Below are 22,008 nucleotides of genomic sequence, written 5' to 3' on the forward strand. Positions count from 1 at the left end.
AAGATAGAAAAATGAATTTAGTGTAACTTAATCATAAGTGATTTTTAAAAATAAAAATAGTGAATTATATTTCAACTTTTGAGTCAAAGATCTAAATATCGACTAACATTATAAAATCAAATAAATAAGTTGAAAAATTGAGCTCTTGTAAAAGAAAATCAATACAAATTATCGACCACACTTATTCACGTTGTGAGAGAAAGGTGCAATGAAAGCACCATGATAATCACCAAGAATACATCCACAAAAAGTCTTACTAGAGATCGGACAAACGTTCTATCAATTTTTTTTGTATTATCAGTAGAATAAACTAATGCAAGTTCATCAAATAGTTATTGAGAAAATCATTATAAATGTGAGAAGACAGCCAGCATCATATATAATTCAAAATTTCAATTTAATTTCCGTAATTTTTTCACTATCAAATTTAGTCTTACAAACAAAAAACACTATATTAGCCCTCACATTTTTATAAAGTAAAAAAAATTAGTCCTTAATTAATCATAGTTGATGACCAATTTATTCTTGTTTGAAAATATCATAACTAATATAGGTATTATGTTTTTGTTAAAGTTTTTCTATAACAAGTAGCATGGCTAGAAATTTCACCTTTAAAACGGATAAATGAAATATCCGGGGTTCAAACTTTAATTCCTATGTTTATAACGTTATATCTTACCAACTGAGTTTAACTCACGAAGACTCGTTAAAGACTTTATTAGCTCAAGAGAAAATTATGAGGATGAAATTGAATATTCACTCAAATAAATATAAAAACTACTACTAATAATAATAATAATAAAATAATAATTTTTATATATATATATAATAATAATAATAACAATAATAATAATAATTTCATAAAAGATTAGGAGTATAATAATTTAATGGGTCTTGTTAACATGTGCCCTTAGGGCACATGTTAAGATATACCAAAATAGAAATTTAACATTTAATGATGCAAGAAATTTAATGCTCAAAAAGTCAAAATGCACAAATTAGCATTTAATAATTTCTATTTTTGCTTCCTTAACATGTGCCTTAAGGGCACAATTTAACATTCTCCTAATTTAATTTCAGATTAGTTGTTATAAAATAAAAATTCATTCCTCTTTATTATAAAAAAAAAAAAAAATCATACAGTAAAAGACACTTCAACTAGTAATCTTTAGAGAGAGAAAGAGAGGGTTTTTGCAGAGAGAGTGAGATAGAGAGTTCGAAAACGAAATATCCAAAAATAATTGAAAAACAAAAACAAAAATTCTATCATTGTTAAAGGTGGATCGGAGTCTCAGGCAGTCGTCGGAAAGCAGATCCGGTTAGTTAAGATGGAAGGAGTTGGGGCCCGACTGGGGCGGTCCTCGACCCGTTACGGACCGGCAACGGTTTTCACCGGACCGGTCAGAAAATGGAAGAAGAAATGGGTTCACGTTCCACCTTCTTCTAATGCTTCCTCCAATTCCAACAACAACACCAATCACAATAACGCTTCCAATAATAACGGTTCTCATCTTCTTCTTTATAAGTGGACTCCTATTACTCAAAGCCAGAACAACGCTACCAGTAACGGTAATGTTAAGGGCGCGCCAACTGAGCCAGTTGAAGAGCCTCCCCGGAGGAAATTTAAATATATTCCGGTATTTCAATTTACAATGCACTCCTTTTATTTATTCTGTTTATTTATGTTCTCACTTTATCTTAGGGTTTTATTGGATTCGATGAATTCATAGGGTATTATTAGTGTAATTGGAATTCATATTTATTTATAGACTATGAAGCACAGACACCGATAATAATTCGAGAAAATGACATAATTCAATATAATTATGTGTGTACGTGTCGTTGTGAGACACAACAATTTATGGACTATCAAGCACGGACACCGAACACTGACATTGAACGTTGACACTGATGATAATTTGAGAAAATGACATAATCAGATGCGTATGTGTCGGTGTCGGACACCGAGATGTGTCCAACACTGAGATTGTACATGGTAATTTTGAGTTATGGTTGCTGTAGATTTATTATCTCTTAAAATATGTTTTTTTTATAATGGAAATTAAAAAGAATGGTGAAAATATAATGGAAATTAAAAAGAATGGTGAAAAGGAAGATAAAATGTGTGAGGAATCTTGATTTTTTTAGTTCAGTGTTTGGTAAGATACTGAAATGTCTTTTTGGCGGCTTTCCGAATGACAAAGTATAGGAACAAATTGGTTTTTGGTTATCTTTGCGGTACTAGGGTTATAAGTTGGTGTACACAACTAGAATCAGGAACAAGATTTATGATTCTTCATAAGTTGGTCTATGAGTTAGATGAAACTAAAATCAGGAACAAGGTTTATCATTCTTTGTTTAAGAAATGGAATTTGACTCTAGCATGGATGTATCGAGATGGAAATATGGATGCCTTGTGGTGAAAGGTGTTGAGTGCCGCAGTGACAAAATAAAGACAACTGATGAGAATCCCTATAAAAAATGGTGGGAGTTTTTGTTCGAGGATAGGGTGTGAAATATAATCTATGATAAGTGCAAGTTTGCAACTTGTATGATGAATAAAAGAACAACTCTAGTGCTGAAAGTGGCATGATTCAAATATCGGAATAAAATCTCTATGAAAACGTCCTATAGAACGAAAATCAAGAGTGTTGGAGGGAGATGGATTATTTTGGTGGAAATGGAAGGGAATGATATCTTTATGTAGTGGTTTGTAGCCCTAGACAGAGTCTAATGGAAAAAGAGGATCCATTCGCATTCGGCAAAGATACTGATATCTTCCAAATTATTCTTCCATAATTTGTTATTGTCTTGTTCATGCGGAGTTACTGATCTCTCCATTGTGTTGGTATATGGTAATTTTTTAATGAGTCATGCCATTCATCGCGAGAGAAATATCACAAAGTGATCACGAAATAGATTTAGCCAATAAAATCAACTGCTGGCCTGAAAACACGGGTAAATTGGATGTAGTTTATATGAGATGTTAATCACTAATTAACTTACGTGTTGTTGGCCCGGAAAACATGGGGTAAGTGGATGTGTGATTTATGAGGGAATAATATTCATTAACTGATTCGTGAGTCGCGACAAGTAGCAATTCCCTTTTTTAATACATCATTACATCTTTATGATAGATTACTGGTCTCAGTTTCTGAACAGTGCAATATTATAATTTCATTTCCTAACAAATGCTGTAGGATTGTTGATTGATCATCCTGGATAATCTGTTTTTGTCTGGTCTATTGTTATATTACACAATATTGTATTTAGTGATAAGACAAATATAATTGTACAATACTACAATTAACTGTAAATCCTCAATTTAGCCCCTAAAGCCTAAAGGATTAGCAATATCAATTTAGTCCTCAAATGTCACGAAGTTGATCGGTAAGCAGTAAGTTTTGGGCTATTTAATGTCAAGAGGCATTAATCAAGGACCAAATTGATATTCTGAAAATCTGGAGGATCAGAATGGGGCATGGGGTTCTGTCTACTTTTAATAATCCTGATGCATTTGAGTTTGTTAGATCTAAAAATAGCGGTTTTCCGCTGCATTGCTGATAGGATTTGAAATTGAGGGATTTAGTAGCATGCTGCCTTGTCAACGTAGGAGGGTGCTGTTTGGCACATCATGCTAGAAGGTCTTGGTTTGAATAGAGTGCTACACGTGTTCTGTTTGTCATTTCCTCTTAGAATCTTTTCCTGCCAGTGCAGAATTACTGTAATTTATGTCTCAATTTCGGGTACGCCTTGAACTTGAATTGGTATTAATGCAATTTTTAGCCGTTCGAAAAAAAGATTTTGTTTCCTACACGGATGATATGATACCTAACCCTTGGAATTGTTCTGTGTTGTACTGTGGTGAATTTTTACTTTTTTGGCTTAATTAAATATGTGGTCCCTTATGTTTGTTTATTTTAAGTTTCAATTTGGTCCCTTAAGTTTAAAAAGTTTCAATTTAGTCCTTTTAGTCAAATTTCTGTTTAAATCATCCTTGTAAGTAATAAATTTGCATACTGGACAACTTAGGAGGGTGTCAAGTGGAAGTTTTAGATGAAATTAACTCAAAATTTAACAAAAAATAGACAAAATTAACTCAAAATTTAATAAAAAGGACCAACTTAAGTTTACATAAGTAACATAAGGGACCAAATTGAAACTTTTAAAACATAGAGGACCATCTTGAAATCTAAAATAAAGATAAGGGACCAAATATGGAATTAAGCCTACTTTTTTAGACAGTGTTTGGCATGTGGACAGAACATAATGGAATGTTATGTTTTGTTCTCTTTGGTCCTCACACTTCACCAATCCTTTTCGTGGAATTAAAATTAAAACATACCATTTTTAAACTTCATTTCCAATTGTATTTTAGGTTTAACTATACATTTGGTCCCTTACGTTTATTTTAGGTTTCAATTTGGTCCCTTACGTTTAAAACGTGTCAATTTGGTCCCTTACGTTTAAAAATGTCACGTGGCTAACATTTCAAATTTGTCCCTTGGCATATCCATCATCTACCGTTGATAAAAAATGCCATATATGATTATCATACACCCTCCCACACTGAATAATAAACATATCTCCCACACCATTGCAACTTGCAAGACCTTCCTGCAACCTCATTACTTCCGTTGCAACAATCAAACCATATACACAAATAAATAACAAAGAAGAACAAATCAAGAGCAATCAATGATTAATTTTTCGATTTGGTAGAAAACTTATTTTTTAGATCTGCAATCATTTTGAGACTGGGTTATGACCTGCAACTTTTTTAGATATGCAATCAATGAATAATTCCAGCTCGGAACTGAGGGAACAATTAATGATTAATCATGTTGGATTTTTTTATGTTTGATTTGAGTTGAATTGAATTTGTTAATCATTCTTGTTGCAGTTCTTTGGGTACAATTTCGTTATTCATGTTGGATTTTTTTATGTTTGATTTGAGTTGAATTGAATTCATTAATCATTCTTGTTGCAGTTCTTTGGGTACAATTTCGTTAATCATGTTGGATTTTTTTATGTTTGATTTGAGTTGAATTGAATTCATTAATCATTCTTGTTGCAGTTCTTTGGGTACAATTTCGTTAATCATGTTGGATTTTTTATGCAATTTCTTTAGATCTGTGATTTTAGCATAAATTGGGTTTTTGTGATTTTTTATATTTGACTTTAGATATGCAATTGTTTTTGTTTGGGTTGTTGTGGTAGAGATTTTAGTGGTGTTGGTAGAGAGAAGAAGATGATGGGGGCGGTGGTGTTGAGTGAAGGAGATGATGAGATGATCTCATAATCCAGTGTAGGGTAGTCCATGATAATCATACATAGTCCTTGTGTTTTAAACGGTGTTAGTATAAAAATTGACGGAAAGGACTAACTAAATGTAACGGAGGAAACGTATGGGACCAAATTGATACGTTTTAAACGTAAGGGACCAAATTAAAACCTAAAATAAACGTAAGGGACCAAATGTATAGTTAAGCCTTTATTTTACTTAGTAAAACATCAAACATATTTGTTCCATCATTGCTTAGCACACTTATCAACATTAGTACCCTACTCTAGTGTTTCCGTCGGTAAATTACACTTATCTTGGATGTGGCTTCAACTGGCTCGTGCAAACTTCAATGGTGTTCGTTATGTTCCCCACAAATACATTTGTTGGTCATCAGGTGGAATCTACCACTCTGAGCTATAATAAGAATCATCCTGAATATCTAAAGTAATTTTGTTCCCCGTGGTCTAGTCTGGTCTGGTGTGCCTTGTTCTGCCTGGAACTTTAAGTCATCTTTGTTACACTTTCACATTTCTACCATGATAATTCATTTCAGTGTTCGTCATTTTGATGCTGATTATCTGGATGGGTGATGATAAATTAGTAAGTTATAAATGGTATGTAGATTGGGAAGGTGTGGTGGTAATCTGGACTGTCTAATGATGTAGGTTGCTGTACTAGAGGAACAGAAAAATGAGGCTACAGAAGTTGATGAGGTTGCTGAAAAGGTTGAAGACGAACCTAATCCAGTAGAGGCCGATTCAAGTGCAGCAGAACCAACTAGCAAGAATGAGACTTTGGATGAAAAACCTGATATAAATGATGTCCCAATGGAAGAAAGCGAGGTAAACACTTGCTCATCTCTTCATTTACTTCATGTTTATTTACATACCAATGTGTTTTTCTAGAATGTAATAACTGCAGCTCATACTCTATAGAATGCTCACAACCCACATAGATTGATAAAAAAGAACTGATTTTGCAGTTATAATTAGGACAGGACATGCTGGATTTGATTAAAATTTCTGTTTTTTCATTGATATAATAATTTGTTTCTTTTCAAAGTTTGAATGACAGGAAATGATGAAAAAACACTAAAATGTTGCTTTCACCATTTCTTGGACTCATTTGACATTAAGAATAAATTGAAGATAATGAGATATATTGTGATTATCAATGATGACATGTTTTCTTAAACTAAATGGTTCTTAAGAAAGCTTATTTGTCATAAATAATCGCAAGTTCGCAACATATCTTCCTATGACTGTTTGAAGTTTTGGGGCATTGTCCTCAACTTTCTCAATGTATTCTGTTTGTTGTGTTGGGGATCATTAGATTGATACCTTAGTTTTTCTTTTCCCTCTTTGTTCTTGTTTCAACTTGATAAAAAAAAAAAACTAAATGGTTCTTGTCTGTCAATTTGGACTTTGGGCAAGTTTTATAGTTCAAGTAAGCATTACACAATTTGAAAATTTGTAGTTTGAAATTATATCATGTAAACAGTAATCTACATGTCTCAAAATTGTCGTACTTGTTACCAACTCAATTGAAGTCCACAGCAGTATCTAGCGAGATATTTGTTCTAATTTCTTTATATTAACTTCATTATGTATAATGATGACTTTATATTTCAGCCTCAGGACAAAAATCAAGTAGTACGCCAAGATCTCAATGAAAGTTTGGATTTGAGTCTGGGTTTGACATCACATGATGAGGACCATGACTCTGATTCAAAAACTAATCAAACGACAGATGGCCAGTGACGCAAGGTGAACTCAAGTGGTACTGAGATATGAACAGGGTGGCCTCGTGATTCTTAGTGATTCGGTCTTTATCCTGATGGAAGTGAATTTTCACCCTGGCTAGATGTTCACTCCCTGGCTGGTTTAGGTTGGATTGTTGTAGTGGCATATCCCCATTGTATGTTTTTATTATTATTCAGTGTCCTTGCTGGTCTAATCTGAATATGTATTGCAAGAACATATGGTATACATTTTCCCAATCATTGGGCAGAATATTGTTCCAGATACTCATTTAGACAGAATATTCTGGACTCCGAAGCTACAGTCATGTTTAGCTGAAATAGATTATTTTTGATGATTATTTTTTCAAAAAAGTTCAAATAACTTTACTGATGAAATTGTACTGTTAGTGTCTTATATCCCGGTTACAGTTTAACTTTTGTGCTATTTGAATTGTGCTTTTTACTAATATTGCCTTAAATCAGATATAGCCATAAACATTATAGAGAATTCATCAACAAAAGTGATGAAATATTTGTTGCCAACCAGTAATAAGTGATAACACATCAAAGGGTCCACAAATGTCAGAGTAAACTACATTCAAACACTTCACTGGATCTCCTCATAAGTAGGCTATTCTTGAAAGTTGATCTGGAACTGCTTGCCTATTAAGCAAACTATGCAAGTATCTACTGGAGCCACAATCTTTGGCATGCCTAACACCATGCCTTTTGAATTTAGCTGACATAAGCTTTTGAAATTCAAATGTCCATACCTCTTGTGCCATAGCTTTCTCTTTTAATCTTCAATTGTTGCTGCAAGATAATTAGTTTCTACTGCTTTGATTATATTCTTAAAGGTCCTATTCTTGCTTTGTGTTGGTTTCCCTAGGAATTGACCACACACTCATCAAATTGCATTTCATCCCAGACACATATAGTACCTTCTCTTGACTTACATTCTTGCCATCTTGCCTTTGAATGACCACATTTTCCTTGCCTTCTGCTTCCATTGAATTGCTTCCAGCTAGCTTGACCATGGTGCTCTTCTAGAATCAAAATTAGTTAGAAAATTCTTATTTTCTGTCATATGATTTGAGCATCCTGGATCAAGGTACCAAATCATAGAATCTGTCGCATCTTCAATAATTATCACCATGAGCATCACTGGCTCAGAGTACAACATTGACCTTTGTTTTCTTGTCAACTTCAGTTTCTTGAACTGAGAAGAAGTGCCTACTCCTCCTCTTCACCGTGATTTCTTTCAACAAGCTTAAATACATAAGCTTCAAGTGTACCTAGCAGATCCTCAATCTTGATATCACTAAGCTCCTTTGTTTCTTCAATTGTCACCACTATGTGATCAAATTTTGGAGTGAGAGTACAAAGCACCTTCTCTATAACAACTTACTCTTGGTTTCTCCACAATTCTTCATTTAATTGGTGAGTGTCATCAATCTTGTGAAGTAGTCAGCTATTTTCTCACCACTTTTCATCTACATCAGCTCATATTGCCTCTATAACTCTTATATCCCAAACATTCTTTGAATTTGCTGATTCAACAACCTTCTCAAACATTCTTCAAATTTGCTGATTCAACAATTTTTCTTTGCCTCCTTGTAAGCACTTCTCTGAGCATCTGTGGGATTTGCAGGAGAGGCTCCACTGCCTCCACACCATTGATCACTTGTTCATACACTACTTGAACACCAAAGATCACTTTCATTTGTGCGAGCCATCTGTCCCAATTTTTGTTTAGTCAAGTAGCCTGGTGGTTAGATTTTACTTTTTATAGTGAATAAGTAAATGTATCAGAGTTCGAACTCCGACCCCTGCATATTACATGCAACGTCCCTACCAATTGAGTTATGCTCATAGGTGCATCCATCTATTCCAATTCTTTCCATCAAGAACTCGGAGATTAGCTTGGAAGTTGCCATTTCCAACCATGGTTGTATCACACAACCTTTTGATTCCTATCTACAAGAAATCAACCTCTTGAATTGTAGATAGCTCCGATGCCACTTTGTTGGATCGAAACTCTTAGTTAGTTAGTTGTGCAAACGTAAGAAGTTAGAATGTGGGATTAAAGGAGATAAAATAGAATGGAAGAAAATCAATCCCTATATTGATTAAGAGTAATGATAAGATGAATACATAGATCGCCCCTTATATAGGTGAAAATCTAAGGCATACAACCGGTTACTTGGTAACAAATCACAACTAACAAATCCATTTCTTTCTGAGTCACCGGGCGGAGCGCACCAGAAAAACTAACAAATCACAACTAACATAGTTAGTTTACTTATAACAAACTTGCATTACAAGCAAACTACCTATTAACACCTCTAACACATTGCATTAGTTTGAATTACATTCAACATGTACAACATGAAAATTGGCAATAATATAGAATTTTATTTTTTTTAATTAATAAGATTATTCCACTTGAGCAGCGCTCTTCTCTCGCGACGTTCATTCTTTTGCTACAGCCTCCTCTGAGAAATAATCTTGCCTGGGAAGTAGATCACAGAGTTAATATACATATCAGCATGGAGATTCAAAACAGTGCCAAAATCAATCTTTGCAAAAACACCAAAATATATTAATGGCTATCACAATGGTTACACTAGTTCATATAAATATTGATAAATATCACTTACCGCAATTTGCGTGAGAGTTGGTATACACTAGTTCCTACCATCGCAAGATTTACGCAAACAAGGTTCCAATTTTTCTGCAACATCAAACGCAGTTGCCACTAACATATCAGGATTATGGAAAATTGCATCGCACAAGAAACTAAAGTTCATTTAGTGATTGTCATGCAACAAATGAGTGCCTAAATGTTAACATTCTTGTATACTCTATTTTGACACTAAGCCTAGCATAAAGTTTTAATTTCTTGACAGACACATATTATACACAAGTTGAGTACGTCAAACGTTTCCAAGAGATATAATGCAGCTATAAACAAGAATCATGCACACATCACATATAGTGATGAAGATAATGATGTGAAACTATAAGACTTTGCTTGCACTGAAGGTCCACAAATGAATCTCAGTTTGCTCATTTATCAATATTTCATGAACTAGTTAAAAGCAATCTATCTTTGAAAAAATAAAACTTACTGGAATGATTTGAGTGCTGTAACGCGACCAGACAAGTCCGGTAGCCATGACAGCTGTGTTAAAAACAAAACGAATCAGCAACGCATAGATGTCATACACGAGAATATATGCTAAAAACTACTTGCAAGTTGCCACATGAGTACTGCCGTAAATTCATTCATTTGCACATGTCTGCTTCTTGCAGAGAATCCAGTAATACACATTTTCACAAGTGCGAAAATTGAACAATAGCGCGCACGTGCATCTGTGAGACGGAGAGAAGTCCGCAATAGATAACATGCAATTCTATATGCATGTGCATACCTATTTGTTGAGGATAGGAAATCTTCTCAGGTGGTTTTGAAAAATCAGCAATATTGGCAATGCTGATACCCCATTTAAATGCAGGTGCCCAGAAGTGAACTGCACAAAATAAGTGGTTATTTATGCATTGATACAGGTCGACGGTGACAATGTTAGCACAGTTACACGTTTTGAATCACAATCATTGATTTGAAATCAGACAGTTCAGGTTACATATCAATAAAATCAACTGTATACAATCTTGAATGTCGATTTTAGATCGGACGGTTAGGACGAGTAAACTGTGTGGCGCAGTTAGTGCGTCAAATCCAAATCCAACAATATTGGTGAAAAGAAACAACAATATGAATTAGGTGGAAAAAAAGGTAATGTCTTTTGTATTGGATCGCGATCGCCTGCAGTCCCGGATATCACTCAATTTCACGGAGTAGTTGATTGTTAGATATGTAGGCTTCTATCATTGGGATTTTTATGTTAGTAGTTTATTATATATTCTTTTGTAACCTTTTGATAAAGAATGTTATTCCTATATTGAAACCCCTAGCCTCTTTTGTTCTCATCTCTTTGAATTTCTACCGTTAACACACGTCCATTAATTTAAAATTGGATGGTTCAAATCATAGTCAGTTTCACATAGTAAATGTGACACATAAGATACACAATTATGCATTGTTGGGGAGTTCAGGGAAGCTCGGGAGAAACATCAAGTCAAATGCTCTAGGATCATAAAACAGGAAGACGCCACATCTCTATCCAAAAACATTAAGTTAAAGTCATCTCTCTTATAAATAAACCCAAGTGTGTGCATAGACATGAAATTATAAAATGATCATTTTGATCTCCAAAAGGCCTACAGTATGCTACCTACACTCATCAAACATCCAACAATGAACATAACAAGCGAAAATGGCAAGTAACTCACCTGTTTTGGGGCCAGCTGGATGATTCAGAAAAGCTTGAAGCTTTGAAGAAGCCATGAAATGAATCCTTCTTCTTCTCTTTGTCAATACTTTTTGTCAAGCAGGCTATAATCACGAAGGCTACTAGAATAACACTAGCATGACCGTGTTTTTCCCAAATTATATACTATGGTTCATAAGTGCAATTATCTACGGATGGATGGATAGGGATAGGATCCACACCTACATACAGGTCAGCCAATTAATTTGCAACACGTGGACTCAAACATGCACAAAGTAAAGTATGTTTTCATTTGTTTGGTCTGTCTAAATGATTGCTTTCTTGCTCTTTTATCCTTGTTTTGTTTAGTTTCAATGATGAGGTAAAATAAAATACTAGAACAATTATTAGCACTTAAGACTTGAAGTCTAATAATGAAGGTAGATTTTGAGTTCTTTTTTCATATAATTTTGGTCTTTTTTTTTCTTCTTTTTTTGTTAGTAAAAGCAGAAAATCAAAACTTCGATGCTTTAGTATTCTTAAGGGTTTTCTTGTATACGTACATCAATATACTCAAGACCTTGGCCACCATTGGAACCTCCACCCTCGAATTCTTTTGTGGTGTTGGTGTCTGTAGGTGTCTCTAGATTGTATTTCAACCTCTATTTCTGTCACAAATCTAAACCTCGAGGATATTCCCTAACCTTATTCTTTGTCGAAGACTGCTCAGCCAACCGATCTATGCCGTGACAGTAGCCTAGTCTGTCAACAGGTTCTTTTTATGAGACTATGCAAAGAACATATATTGGGCAGAATATTTATCCCAGATACTGGTTTAGACAATATTCTGTACTTGGAAGCTACAATATGCTTAACTGAAATAGATTATTTTTCAAGAAAAGTTCAAATAGCCATATTGATGAAATTATACTATTGGTTACAGTTTAACTTTAACCTTTGTGCTATTTGAATTGTGCTTTTTACTAGCCTTATGTAAAAAAATCTACTGGTATATGTATACTACTTAAAAACATTGAATTGTAATTAGTACTTTACAGAATTACTGTATTAGACTTATTCGGTAATCCACATTGTAAAGCTTCAACATCCACTGGTTTTATTCAGTCTAACGACTCTAACCATTCGGTGTAAACGCAAATTAAATCTAGGACATATTCAGTTGCCCGGTTATCTTGAGTCCCTAATTCTACAACAATCAAATACCAAATGAAAAATACACAGAATTGAGAAGATTCAACAGTTTACGCCTTTGCCAACTACAAATGAAACCGCGCTTCGAAAAATTTATAATTCAGATATATGTTCAACATGAAAATTGCAATCAGGACATCAGACTCCAAATAACTTAATATTTTCAAATTCATCGCCATCATTCTTTTGCTACAGTCTCCTCTTTCTCTGGGAAATAATCTTGCCTGGGAAGTAGATCACAAGTTAATATACGTATCACCAAAACAGTGCCAAAATCAATTTTTGCAACAACACCAAAATATATCAATGGTTATCACATCAGGTTAATCTACAAAAGGAGGTTTTTCAATTGATGTTGTCATTGTGTTTTGCCTTACGTTGCACTTTAGGATTTTCAGAAAAATGCCAAAATTTGATTTTATGATGAATTCAATCCAATCCTCTCAAGAAAATAAACTTTATAATTACTGATTAAAAATAAAAACAGAGTTTGAGTTTCCCACTATTTATGGGCCAAACTAACCTCATCAACCACATTTTTGGGGCCATGAGCATTGAATCAAAGTAGCATACAGAAATCTACCAAAAAGTCGCATAAATATTGATAAAAATCACTTACCGCAATTTGCGTGAGAGTTGGTATATGCCAGTTCCTGCCATTGCAACGTTTACGCTAAAAAGGTTCCAATTTTTCTGCGAGATCAAAAATAGTTGCCACTAACATGTCAGGATTGAGAAAAATTGTATTGCATAGAGAATGAAAACGATGGAAAATGCTAACATGTCAGGTTTCAATCTAAATGTAGAAATATTCGTCTTAAAAATTGTGCATTCAACTTTTAAAGGTCAATTTTTTTTTTAATGTAAAATTTCTGCTTTTAGGTTCCTTAACATTTGCCCTTGGGACACAAGTTAGCAAGGCCCAAAAAAGAAAATTACTCTCTTAATAATATTCAGAAAGTAATCTATGTAGTAGTTCTCAATTTTCCTACTCCTGTTTTCTACAGCCATTATGATCAATACACAAAAGTCCATTTAGTAATTGTCTTGCAACAAAGTAATACCTCAATGTTGTTGTGTTAACCGAGTTTAAAATTATTGTATACTCTACGTTTAACACTAAGCCTAGCATAAGGTTTCAATTTCTTGCCAGACATACATACAGGGAGGGAGCTGATCAATATACAATAAAAACTCAGATAAAGCAAAAACAGTAATTTTTGCTGATTCAAAAAAAAGTAAGGATTGAAGTCTAGGAGAAACTAAAGATTTTGGAGAAAGAGATAATTGGCCGAGAAAGCATATATTATTTATTGCATGATTTAACTAGGCAACAAAAAAACAGGAATTCAAGTGTAGATTCTGAATTGCATATTAGATGTAACATATTATAGTCTAATTGATGTTGCAGAATGCAGAATCTTACAAGTTGAGTATGTCGATACTCTTGTAAGAGAGATAATGCAATTATAATCCAGAATCATGCACACATCACATATAGTGATGAAGGTAATGAAGTGAAATTATAAACTTTGCTTGGATTGAAGGTTCGCAAATGATCATCAGTCCAAAAATTTTCAATATTTCATGAACGAGTAAAAAGCGACCTGTTTTTGAAAAACAAAACTTACTGGAGTGATTACAGTGCTGTAACGCGACCAGATAAGTCCAGTAGCCGTGACCGCTGTGTTAAAAACAAAAGGAGCAATGCATAAATGTAAATAAAACCCAATACACGAGAATATAAGCTAAAAACTGCCTGCAACATGAATACTCAGCATTCAGTAAATTCATTCACTTGCACAAGTCTGCTCCTTCCAGAGAATCCAGAAATATTTTCACAAGGGTGAATGATGGATGAGCAAAAGCATACTCGTGTGTGTGACAGAGAGAAGTGCGCAAAAGATAACACTTCATGAAGTTCTATATGCATGTGCATACCTATTTGTTGAGGATAGGAAAGCTTCTCAGGTGGTTTTGCAAAATCAGCAATATTGGCAATGCTGATACCCCACTTAAATGTAGGTGCCCAAAAGTGAACTGCACAAAATAAGTGTTAAATTTATGTATGGATACAGGTCCACAATATCAATTATCAACGTTAACACTTGACAACAACATTGGTGAATGGAAACAAATAAGAGACAACAATTTGAATCGGGTGAAAAATGTAATCTATTTGGTACTTGTGTTGTACTTAAAAAGCAAGTAACATACATACACACACATACAAACAGCCAACATTTTCCTTCGAATAAACCATCAATTTAGTCCATAAACTATAACAATCACTTCAATTTAGTCCCTAAACTATGTAAATCTAATAAGTAATTCATAAAGTATATAAAATTTGTTAATTTAGTCACTGAAGTTTAGAAAAATCAGCCAATTTAATACTTCACATCTTTACAGTAGGGACTAAATTGATGGATTTTATATACATTATAGACTACTTATTATATTTACATAGTTTAGGGACTCAACTGAAGTGAGTGTGATAGTTTAGACACTAAGACTCTGTCTGGCAATGCCATATAAATTATAAGCCAACATGACAAAAAAGACTGTTTAGTAACAGTTTTTTCTTACGAGTTTATAGCTTATTCTGATAAGCTAATTCAATTAACTTATAAACTTAAAGCTTATCATTTTTTCTAATCAATTTTACCTCCGTCATCTTACTTGAATAAAATTGTATATTAATTATATAAAAAAAATCATATTTAAAAGTCAAATCAACAACTAATTTAGTACTCCAAAAAAACAAACTAATTTATCTAGCTTATTCATTATAAGCTACTAGCTTATAGTAAGGTATTCACACTAAGTTAGCTTATTGGTCATCCGCTATTTTTTCTCAAACACAGCCTAAATTGATGGTTTATTCAAATTATTTTTTACCTATGATAATAAGTCCACGTTTCATGAAGCATCAAGATATTGGCGGCCATCACAATTCACAACAAACATAACAAGCAAAATGCTCAATTAAAATGAAATTAGATTGAAACTAATCAACAAATCCTAATATATATAACAAAAACTTTTGTAACCCCATTACCCTAAAAAAAGACCCCTTCTTTACAATGCAATCAAAAGTCAAATTAAGTTAATTGAACAAATGTTAGTTTACAAATTAAACATTAACCTTCTAATAAATCGGTAATGATGGATCCAATTAATCGAAATCAAATAGGTTCTCTATCTATATATAAGATCGGAAATGCTATATGAAAGGGAAAATAACGAATTGATAAACAAAAACACGAAAAAGCGAGCGAAGTAACTCACTGGTTTTGGGACCAGCTGGATGATTCAAAAAAGCTTGAAGCTTTGAAGCCGCCATCAAATGAATCGTTCTTCTTCTTCTTCTTCTTCTTCTTCTTCTTCTTCTTCTTTCCGATTGAAATCGAATTCGATTTGGATTCAGCTTCTTCCACCACTTCACAAACTATCGTATTTATTTATTTATCAATTCATTTCGTAATCTACGGTCGGATGGGATCCACTTCTAAAAGTCAGCCAATTAATTTGCGACACGTGGATTCAAATTGTCAATCACTCTATGAGATTTCATGTTGAAGAATGTTTTGTTTGGGAGGAGTAATTTCTTTTGTTGGTGGCCGTCTGATTGAGATCGAGTTGTCTTCATTTAAAATTGTAGTTGGAGAAAAGGTTGACCGTGTTGAATCTTTGATTGGGGCAAATTCACAAAATTATCTCATGTGGTGGTGTAGTTTATTGGTCAAATTATAGGGTATAAAGTCGGGTTGGACATGTTCCATCAGCATAATTAAGTTGGTAGGGATATTGTGTGTAATATGTCATTTCAATTAGAGATAATGGGCTAATTAGAGATAACGAGTTAAAAATTTCTCTCTCATCTCAATTAATGGTACGCCGCCGATTGATTGACAACACTTATAAGCAAAAAAAAATGTAGGTTTATTAAATATAGTATATACCGAGCCATAAAATAAATTTAGAATTGTTCTGGACTGGACTTATTATGCCTCAATCGCTAGGGAAATCCTCCTTTGGGTTGTCAGGCAGGGCTCAACAGCTAAAGGCCCACGAAGACTCAACTCAGGTCAATGTACGACTTGCTCTGTGCAATTGTAATGTCTGACATCAAAATGATAAACGTTTATTGTTAATCATGGCTCTCCAGCCATTTTCCGATTGTCATTGATGCATTAAACATGTCCATAGACGGTGTTGGTCTAACACTGGTGACTATATATACTTCTCTTATGCAGAGAAGTCAGATACATTATAACCTTATTTGAAAATCTTACTTTACACTCATACAGACTTAAGCGTTGGAACATCTGCAAGTACACAACTTATCTCTCATTCACCGAAATGAAAAAAGAACATCTTCAGCGAAGTCTCTAATCCAAGTAAGAATAAGAATTTTGTTTACCTATATTCAAAATCGAAGAAATACAACCCACAAAAATGGGAGATACGGTCTACTTAAAGAGAGTTTTAGAGGGGATAATTTTATCCATTAATCCACCAAATTATACTTTAAATTTTTTTTACGAAATTAGAACATGTAACTTGTCATCGTAAAATTGCGTAAAAAAAAAATCTTGTCATCGTATAATTAATTTAATCATTAAAAAACAAAATAAAAATTTCACCGCCTAATAAAATTTAATCAAAATTTTGGTAGATATTTTACACCGGCAAACCTGAATATATGTGTCAACCGGCACAATGCACCAAATTTATGGGTTGGGTCTAGCAACAAGATAGATATTCTTGCTTACCCCAACTTTTGTTTGATTTTTTAGTTTAATTCCAAACTGCTTCCACCCAAAAAGGATTGGCAATAACATAGATTTAACATTAGTATATCTCTTTTTCTGACATAAGGGGGGACACAGTAAAGATAATTTAATTTAAATCCGTATAAAATAAAGTAAAGAAAGAGGATTCAAAAACAGACCCAGAAGAGACGACAATGACTTATCATAGAGATAGGTCCCACTATAAGAGCCCCCCGCCCCAATATCAATCAAGTCTATAGCTATAAGGTTCGCAAAAAATAATCCATGGCAGTTGATTGATAAGATTATAGGGAATAAATTTAATATTTTTTGTTTTTATAAAATTATATTATGTTTTTTTATCTTTATAAGAAAATGACATATTTATCCTTGTAAGCTTAATTTAGTTGGTAATGACATCGTATTATATGTGTAGAAGTGGAGATTCAAATTTTGAATACTCAACTTATTCATCTTTAAAGTGTAATTTTTAACCACTAAACTACTTGATAAAAAAAAAATGACATATTTTGTATGGACTATAATATACCTACTACTTTTTTTTTTTTAAGTTTGTAGAAATAAAAATATATTTAATCCATAAATTTATGACAAATAATGTGGTGTGGTATAAGCTAATTTTAACTTGTAGTCGATAAATTAATCGATTGAAATTGTAGTATTTTGTAAAATTAAAAGTTGAACTAATTTATAAATATGAAATTATATAAGAAATGATTAATTAATATTTAAGTTTTTTAACTAAGATGAAAAATGATAGTAAAAATCTTGATAATAAAAAAAAAATTAAAATGGAATGGAGAAACTACGTCACAATGAACTCAGCTCAGTTGGTTAGGAACATAGTCTTTCACACGCAGGGTTGATATATGAATCTTGGACACCCCCCTTATCCATTTTAAGGAAAAAAATTTGGCTTTTACCACCAGTTTAATATGGTTCTGCGATCAATTTTGACATCAAGTAGTCGTAGCCCCCTCCGAATCGCAGTTGCGGGAGATCAAACTGTAATTTTCCCTACCAAATTCAGCGTCAATCACAACTACATCAATTGACGATAGATAAGGGGATCAGTTCTGACATCAAGTGGTTGTAGTCCCCACCCAATCACAGTTACGATAGATCAAACCATGATATTTTCTACCAAGTTCAGCGTCAATTATCAATAAATAAAGTAAAATTTATAAGCAATAAATTATCACATAACTTTTTTTTGAGAAAGTACAAGAACAAGAGACAAAGTACACAAAAGACACATCATATCACCATGTCCCTTATCACACCCTATAATTTCCCTACCCCAAAACCTACGTCAACAACTCCAATAGCAAAAAAAACATCATCAACCCTTCAAACTTCAAAAATCAAACTCTCTCTCTCTCTCTTTCTCTCTCTGTTCGGTGTTTGCTAAGAAAAAGAGTATCAAAAACTTTCTCTCTCTATCTTCATTTTTCATCTTTTTTTCTTCAACCATGAAGAAGCTCTACCATAAAGCGACGGTTCATCCATCACCACCAGTCATCACCGACCAACTTTCCTTCCTTCCGGTAACCATCCTCACCTTAGCAGCAGCTCTTTCACCTGAAGACAGAGAAGTCTTAGCTTATCTCATCTACTGTTCATCAGCTGCAACACCACCAAATTCCGGTAATCCACGACGGACCACTGTCAAAACCACCGATCATGATACCCTTTTCAACTGTAGCTGTTTTCATTGTTATACGAGTTACTGGGTCAGATGGGACGAGTCACCGAATCGTCAACTCATACATGAGATTATTGATGCTTTTGAAGAGTGGTTGGCGAAGAGTAATAATAAAGGTGGAAAGAAAGGGAAAGGAAAGAAAGAGAAGAGAAATAAAAAAGGGTTTGAAAATAAAACAAAGCTTTCGGTTTCAGGTGAGTTGAATCGGTCTGAGTTGAACGAGTCAGGTGAGTTGGAATCGGTGGGTGAAAGTAGTAGTAGTAGTAAAAATAATAGTAACAGTAGCGACGGTACTGAAAGTGTTGTTGATGCAGATGAAGAAAAAGGGTCAGTGAGAAAATTTGTAAGTTTCATTGGTGAAAGAATTTGGGGTGTTTGGGGATGAATTTGTAAGAAAAAAATAATGAAGAAAATTTCATATAATGAAGATGAAATTAAGGTAGGTTTAGTCTACCCCCTTTTTTTTTTGGTTAATTAAATATTTTTGTACATTAATCATCACCTTGTAATGCTTAAAAAGAAATGTTTATTTGGTTTTGTGATGCATGTATTTATTTTTTTCCCTTATTTTTAGATTTTGTATTATTTAAAGATGATACAAATGCTGTGTGGTTTATGTTTTTTTGCTTCGATGGCTGTATCACATTCTATTTCCAATTTTTGGTGAAGCTGTGGCATTGTAAATTTCTTGATTTTTTGAGTTTTTTTTTCTTTCTAGAAATTATGAATAGATTTGCTCCTTAATTTTGGGTAATTTTAAATGAATCAGAAAACAGGAAAAAACAATTTTATTTCCTTGTTCTGGATATTTATTGAATTGAATGGTTGTTCAAAGGTAAGCATTCAAAATGTGGTCCTAATAATGTTCAATGTTGGTAATTTTTTTTGGCAATTCCATTAGTATTTCCTTAAATTAAATAGATGTTTAAATTTGACTATATTATAGTACTCCTACTTGCCAGGAAGATTCAGTGGTCTTCTGTTTTTCTTCATTTGAATCTCTCTATTTCGTGAGGATTTATACATAAAGTGAATGTGCACAAGAATGTCATGGATGAAACTTACTACGTTTTTATTTCCTTTTTTTTATGTTGAATATTGACTTTTTTTTCCACAAAAGTAAATTACTACTACGTTTTGACTAGTAAATGTGCATTGTATATTAAAATTTGGGTCTTGTTAACATGTGCCCTAAGGGCACATGTTAAGATATACAAAAATAGAAATTCAACATTTAATGATACAAGAAATTTAATGCTTCAAAAGTCAAAATGCACAAATTAGCATTTAATAATTTCTATTTTTGCTTCCTTAACATGTGCCTTAAGGGCACAAGTTAACATTTTCCTTAAAATTTTAACTATATAATCAAGATATTTGACTCAAGTGGTTAATAAATTTTTCATAGAAAGAATCGTTTAGGATAATTCGAGTTCATTTTATGGTTGAAATAATTTGTAGCCAACTTTTATTTACTGTAGGGTCAAACTTTGGATTATAGGACTTTTTTTTTCTCTAATGAGAAGGTTAAAAAAATCAATATAAATACTAGTTCTCCACATAATATGTGTTTAATCAATTGATTGTGCTTAAATAGTTCATGAGTCCTATTCTTATAAATTAGAGAGTTGACACATTTATTTTATTTTTGTCATTTTAATTTTGTTGATAAACTATGTACCAAAAAAAATTGTTGTTAAACATTTAGGATGAATTGATGATAACTTTAATGATAGATAAGACTTTAGAGTAATAGCATAGTATGACAAGTGGTGCACGGTGCACCAGTTGTCAATAACTCTATAACGAATACGAATTTTATAAAATCCACCGTTAGATAAAAAGTTTATATCGTATAGATAATCCATGTAAATTTTTTAAAAAATTGAAAATCATTTGATATGTTATTGAGACTCATCAAAATTAACGGTTTATGAATTTTATTAAATACCGTTAATTTTGATAGGTCTCAATAACATATCAAATAATTTTCAATTTTTTAAAAAATTTATATGAATAATCTATATGATATAAACTTTTTATCCAACGGTGAATTTTATAAAATTCGTATTCGTTATCAAGTTATTGATAAGTGGTGCACCGTGCACCACTTGATTAACTTGTGCATAATAGAAGCAGTCTCTTTAGTGTTACATTATTAAAAAATTGTAATACTCCTACTACTTACTATGTTAGAGAAAGGATTTAATAATGATTTAGTATCGTGGAATCAATTACCATGGTGTTGAGAAAGAATTTTTCTATAGAAAACGATAATTTGTCTAATTCTTCAGAAAATCAATTCTCATTTTGTTTCAGTTTTTGTCCCATATGTCGATTTCGATCCATGTTCTCTCGTAAACAATTTTCCATCATTCAATTTTGATTTTGATCTTTCCTTGATTCAGTTTCGGCTCCGTTCCTTGCTCGTTTTAGATCTTCATTTATATTTGATTCATCTACTAGTTATAAATCTAAGTGTTCTTTGATTCCAATTCCATTTGTGTTTATGATTTTTAAGTTTAAGATTTCAGTTTGCGAATTGGCTCAAAGCTTTCGATTGAGATCTTTACTTCCAATTTTGGTGTTCAATTAAGCAGTGTCGACATTGGTTGTATGTGATAGTTGTTGTGGAAAATGGAGATTGAGTGATGTTGATCTATCCTTGTGCAATCGTTGTTCGAATTTGTGACCGTTCATCGCAACATGTCTCAATTTTTTAGTTGTTTTGGTATGTTTGAGTTTGTTTTAGTATGTTCTACCCTATTTTGTGCAAGTGATTAGTCTTATTATTGGTCTTGGTCTTGTTGTTGTTGTTGTTGTTGTTGTTGTTGTTGTTGTTGTTGTTGTTGTTGTTGTTGTTGTTGTTGTTGTTGTTCTGTCATGTCTTGTGCATGTTGTATTTGGTTAATTTTTGATTGACTAGTTGG

The 22,008-nt window shown here is 33.0% G+C and overlaps 4 protein-coding genes across 4 annotated transcripts; 2 read left to right on the forward strand and 2 right to left on the reverse strand.

The window, feature by feature from the left end:
* Positions 1 to 1,147: 1,147 nt before the first annotated feature.
* Positions 1,148 to 7,387, forward strand: LOC123897299 (uncharacterized protein DDB_G0285917). Its single transcript, XM_045947888.1, has 3 exons — positions 1,148 to 1,637; positions 5,953 to 6,129; positions 6,919 to 7,387. The coding sequence occupies exons 1-3, from the start codon at positions 1,329 to 1,331 to the stop codon at positions 7,045 to 7,047; spliced, it is 615 nt and encodes a 204-aa protein (XP_045803844.1). The 5' UTR covers positions 1,148 to 1,328; the 3' UTR covers positions 7,048 to 7,387.
* Positions 7,388 to 9,131: 1,744 nt separating this feature from the next.
* LOC123897301 (mitochondrial pyruvate carrier 4-like) lies at positions 9,132 to 11,751 on the reverse strand. Its single transcript, XM_045947890.1, has 5 exons — positions 11,385 to 11,751; positions 10,463 to 10,561; positions 10,160 to 10,212; positions 9,689 to 9,762; positions 9,132 to 9,540 (listed from the first exon to the last, which is right to left on the reverse strand). The coding sequence occupies exons 1-5, from the start codon at positions 11,437 to 11,439 to the stop codon at positions 9,501 to 9,503; spliced, it is 321 nt and encodes a 106-aa protein (XP_045803846.1). The 5' UTR covers positions 11,440 to 11,751; the 3' UTR covers positions 9,132 to 9,500.
* A 607-nt stretch (positions 11,752 to 12,358) lies between these two features.
* Positions 12,359 to 16,195, reverse strand: LOC123897300 (mitochondrial pyruvate carrier 4-like). Its single transcript, XM_045947889.1, has 5 exons — positions 15,866 to 16,195; positions 14,516 to 14,614; positions 14,206 to 14,258; positions 13,194 to 13,267; positions 12,359 to 12,798 (listed from the first exon to the last, which is right to left on the reverse strand). The coding sequence occupies exons 1-5, from the start codon at positions 15,918 to 15,920 to the stop codon at positions 12,753 to 12,755; spliced, it is 327 nt and encodes a 108-aa protein (XP_045803845.1). The 5' UTR covers positions 15,921 to 16,195; the 3' UTR covers positions 12,359 to 12,752.
* A 2,492-nt stretch (positions 16,196 to 18,687) lies between these two features.
* LOC123897590 lies at positions 18,688 to 19,624 on the forward strand. Its single transcript, XM_045948295.1, has one exon. It carries the CDS (start codon positions 18,846 to 18,848, stop codon positions 19,461 to 19,463), a length of 618 nt encoding a protein of 205 aa, XP_045804251.1. The 5' UTR covers positions 18,688 to 18,845; the 3' UTR covers positions 19,464 to 19,624.
* Positions 19,625 to 22,008: the final 2,384 nt, after the last annotated feature.

This window comes from Trifolium pratense, linkage group LG7, assembly GCF_020283565.1.
Source record: "Trifolium pratense cultivar HEN17-A07 linkage group LG7, ARS_RC_1.1, whole genome shotgun sequence".
In the NCBI taxonomy this organism is placed as follows: Eukaryota; Viridiplantae; Streptophyta; class Magnoliopsida; order Fabales; family Fabaceae; genus Trifolium; species Trifolium pratense.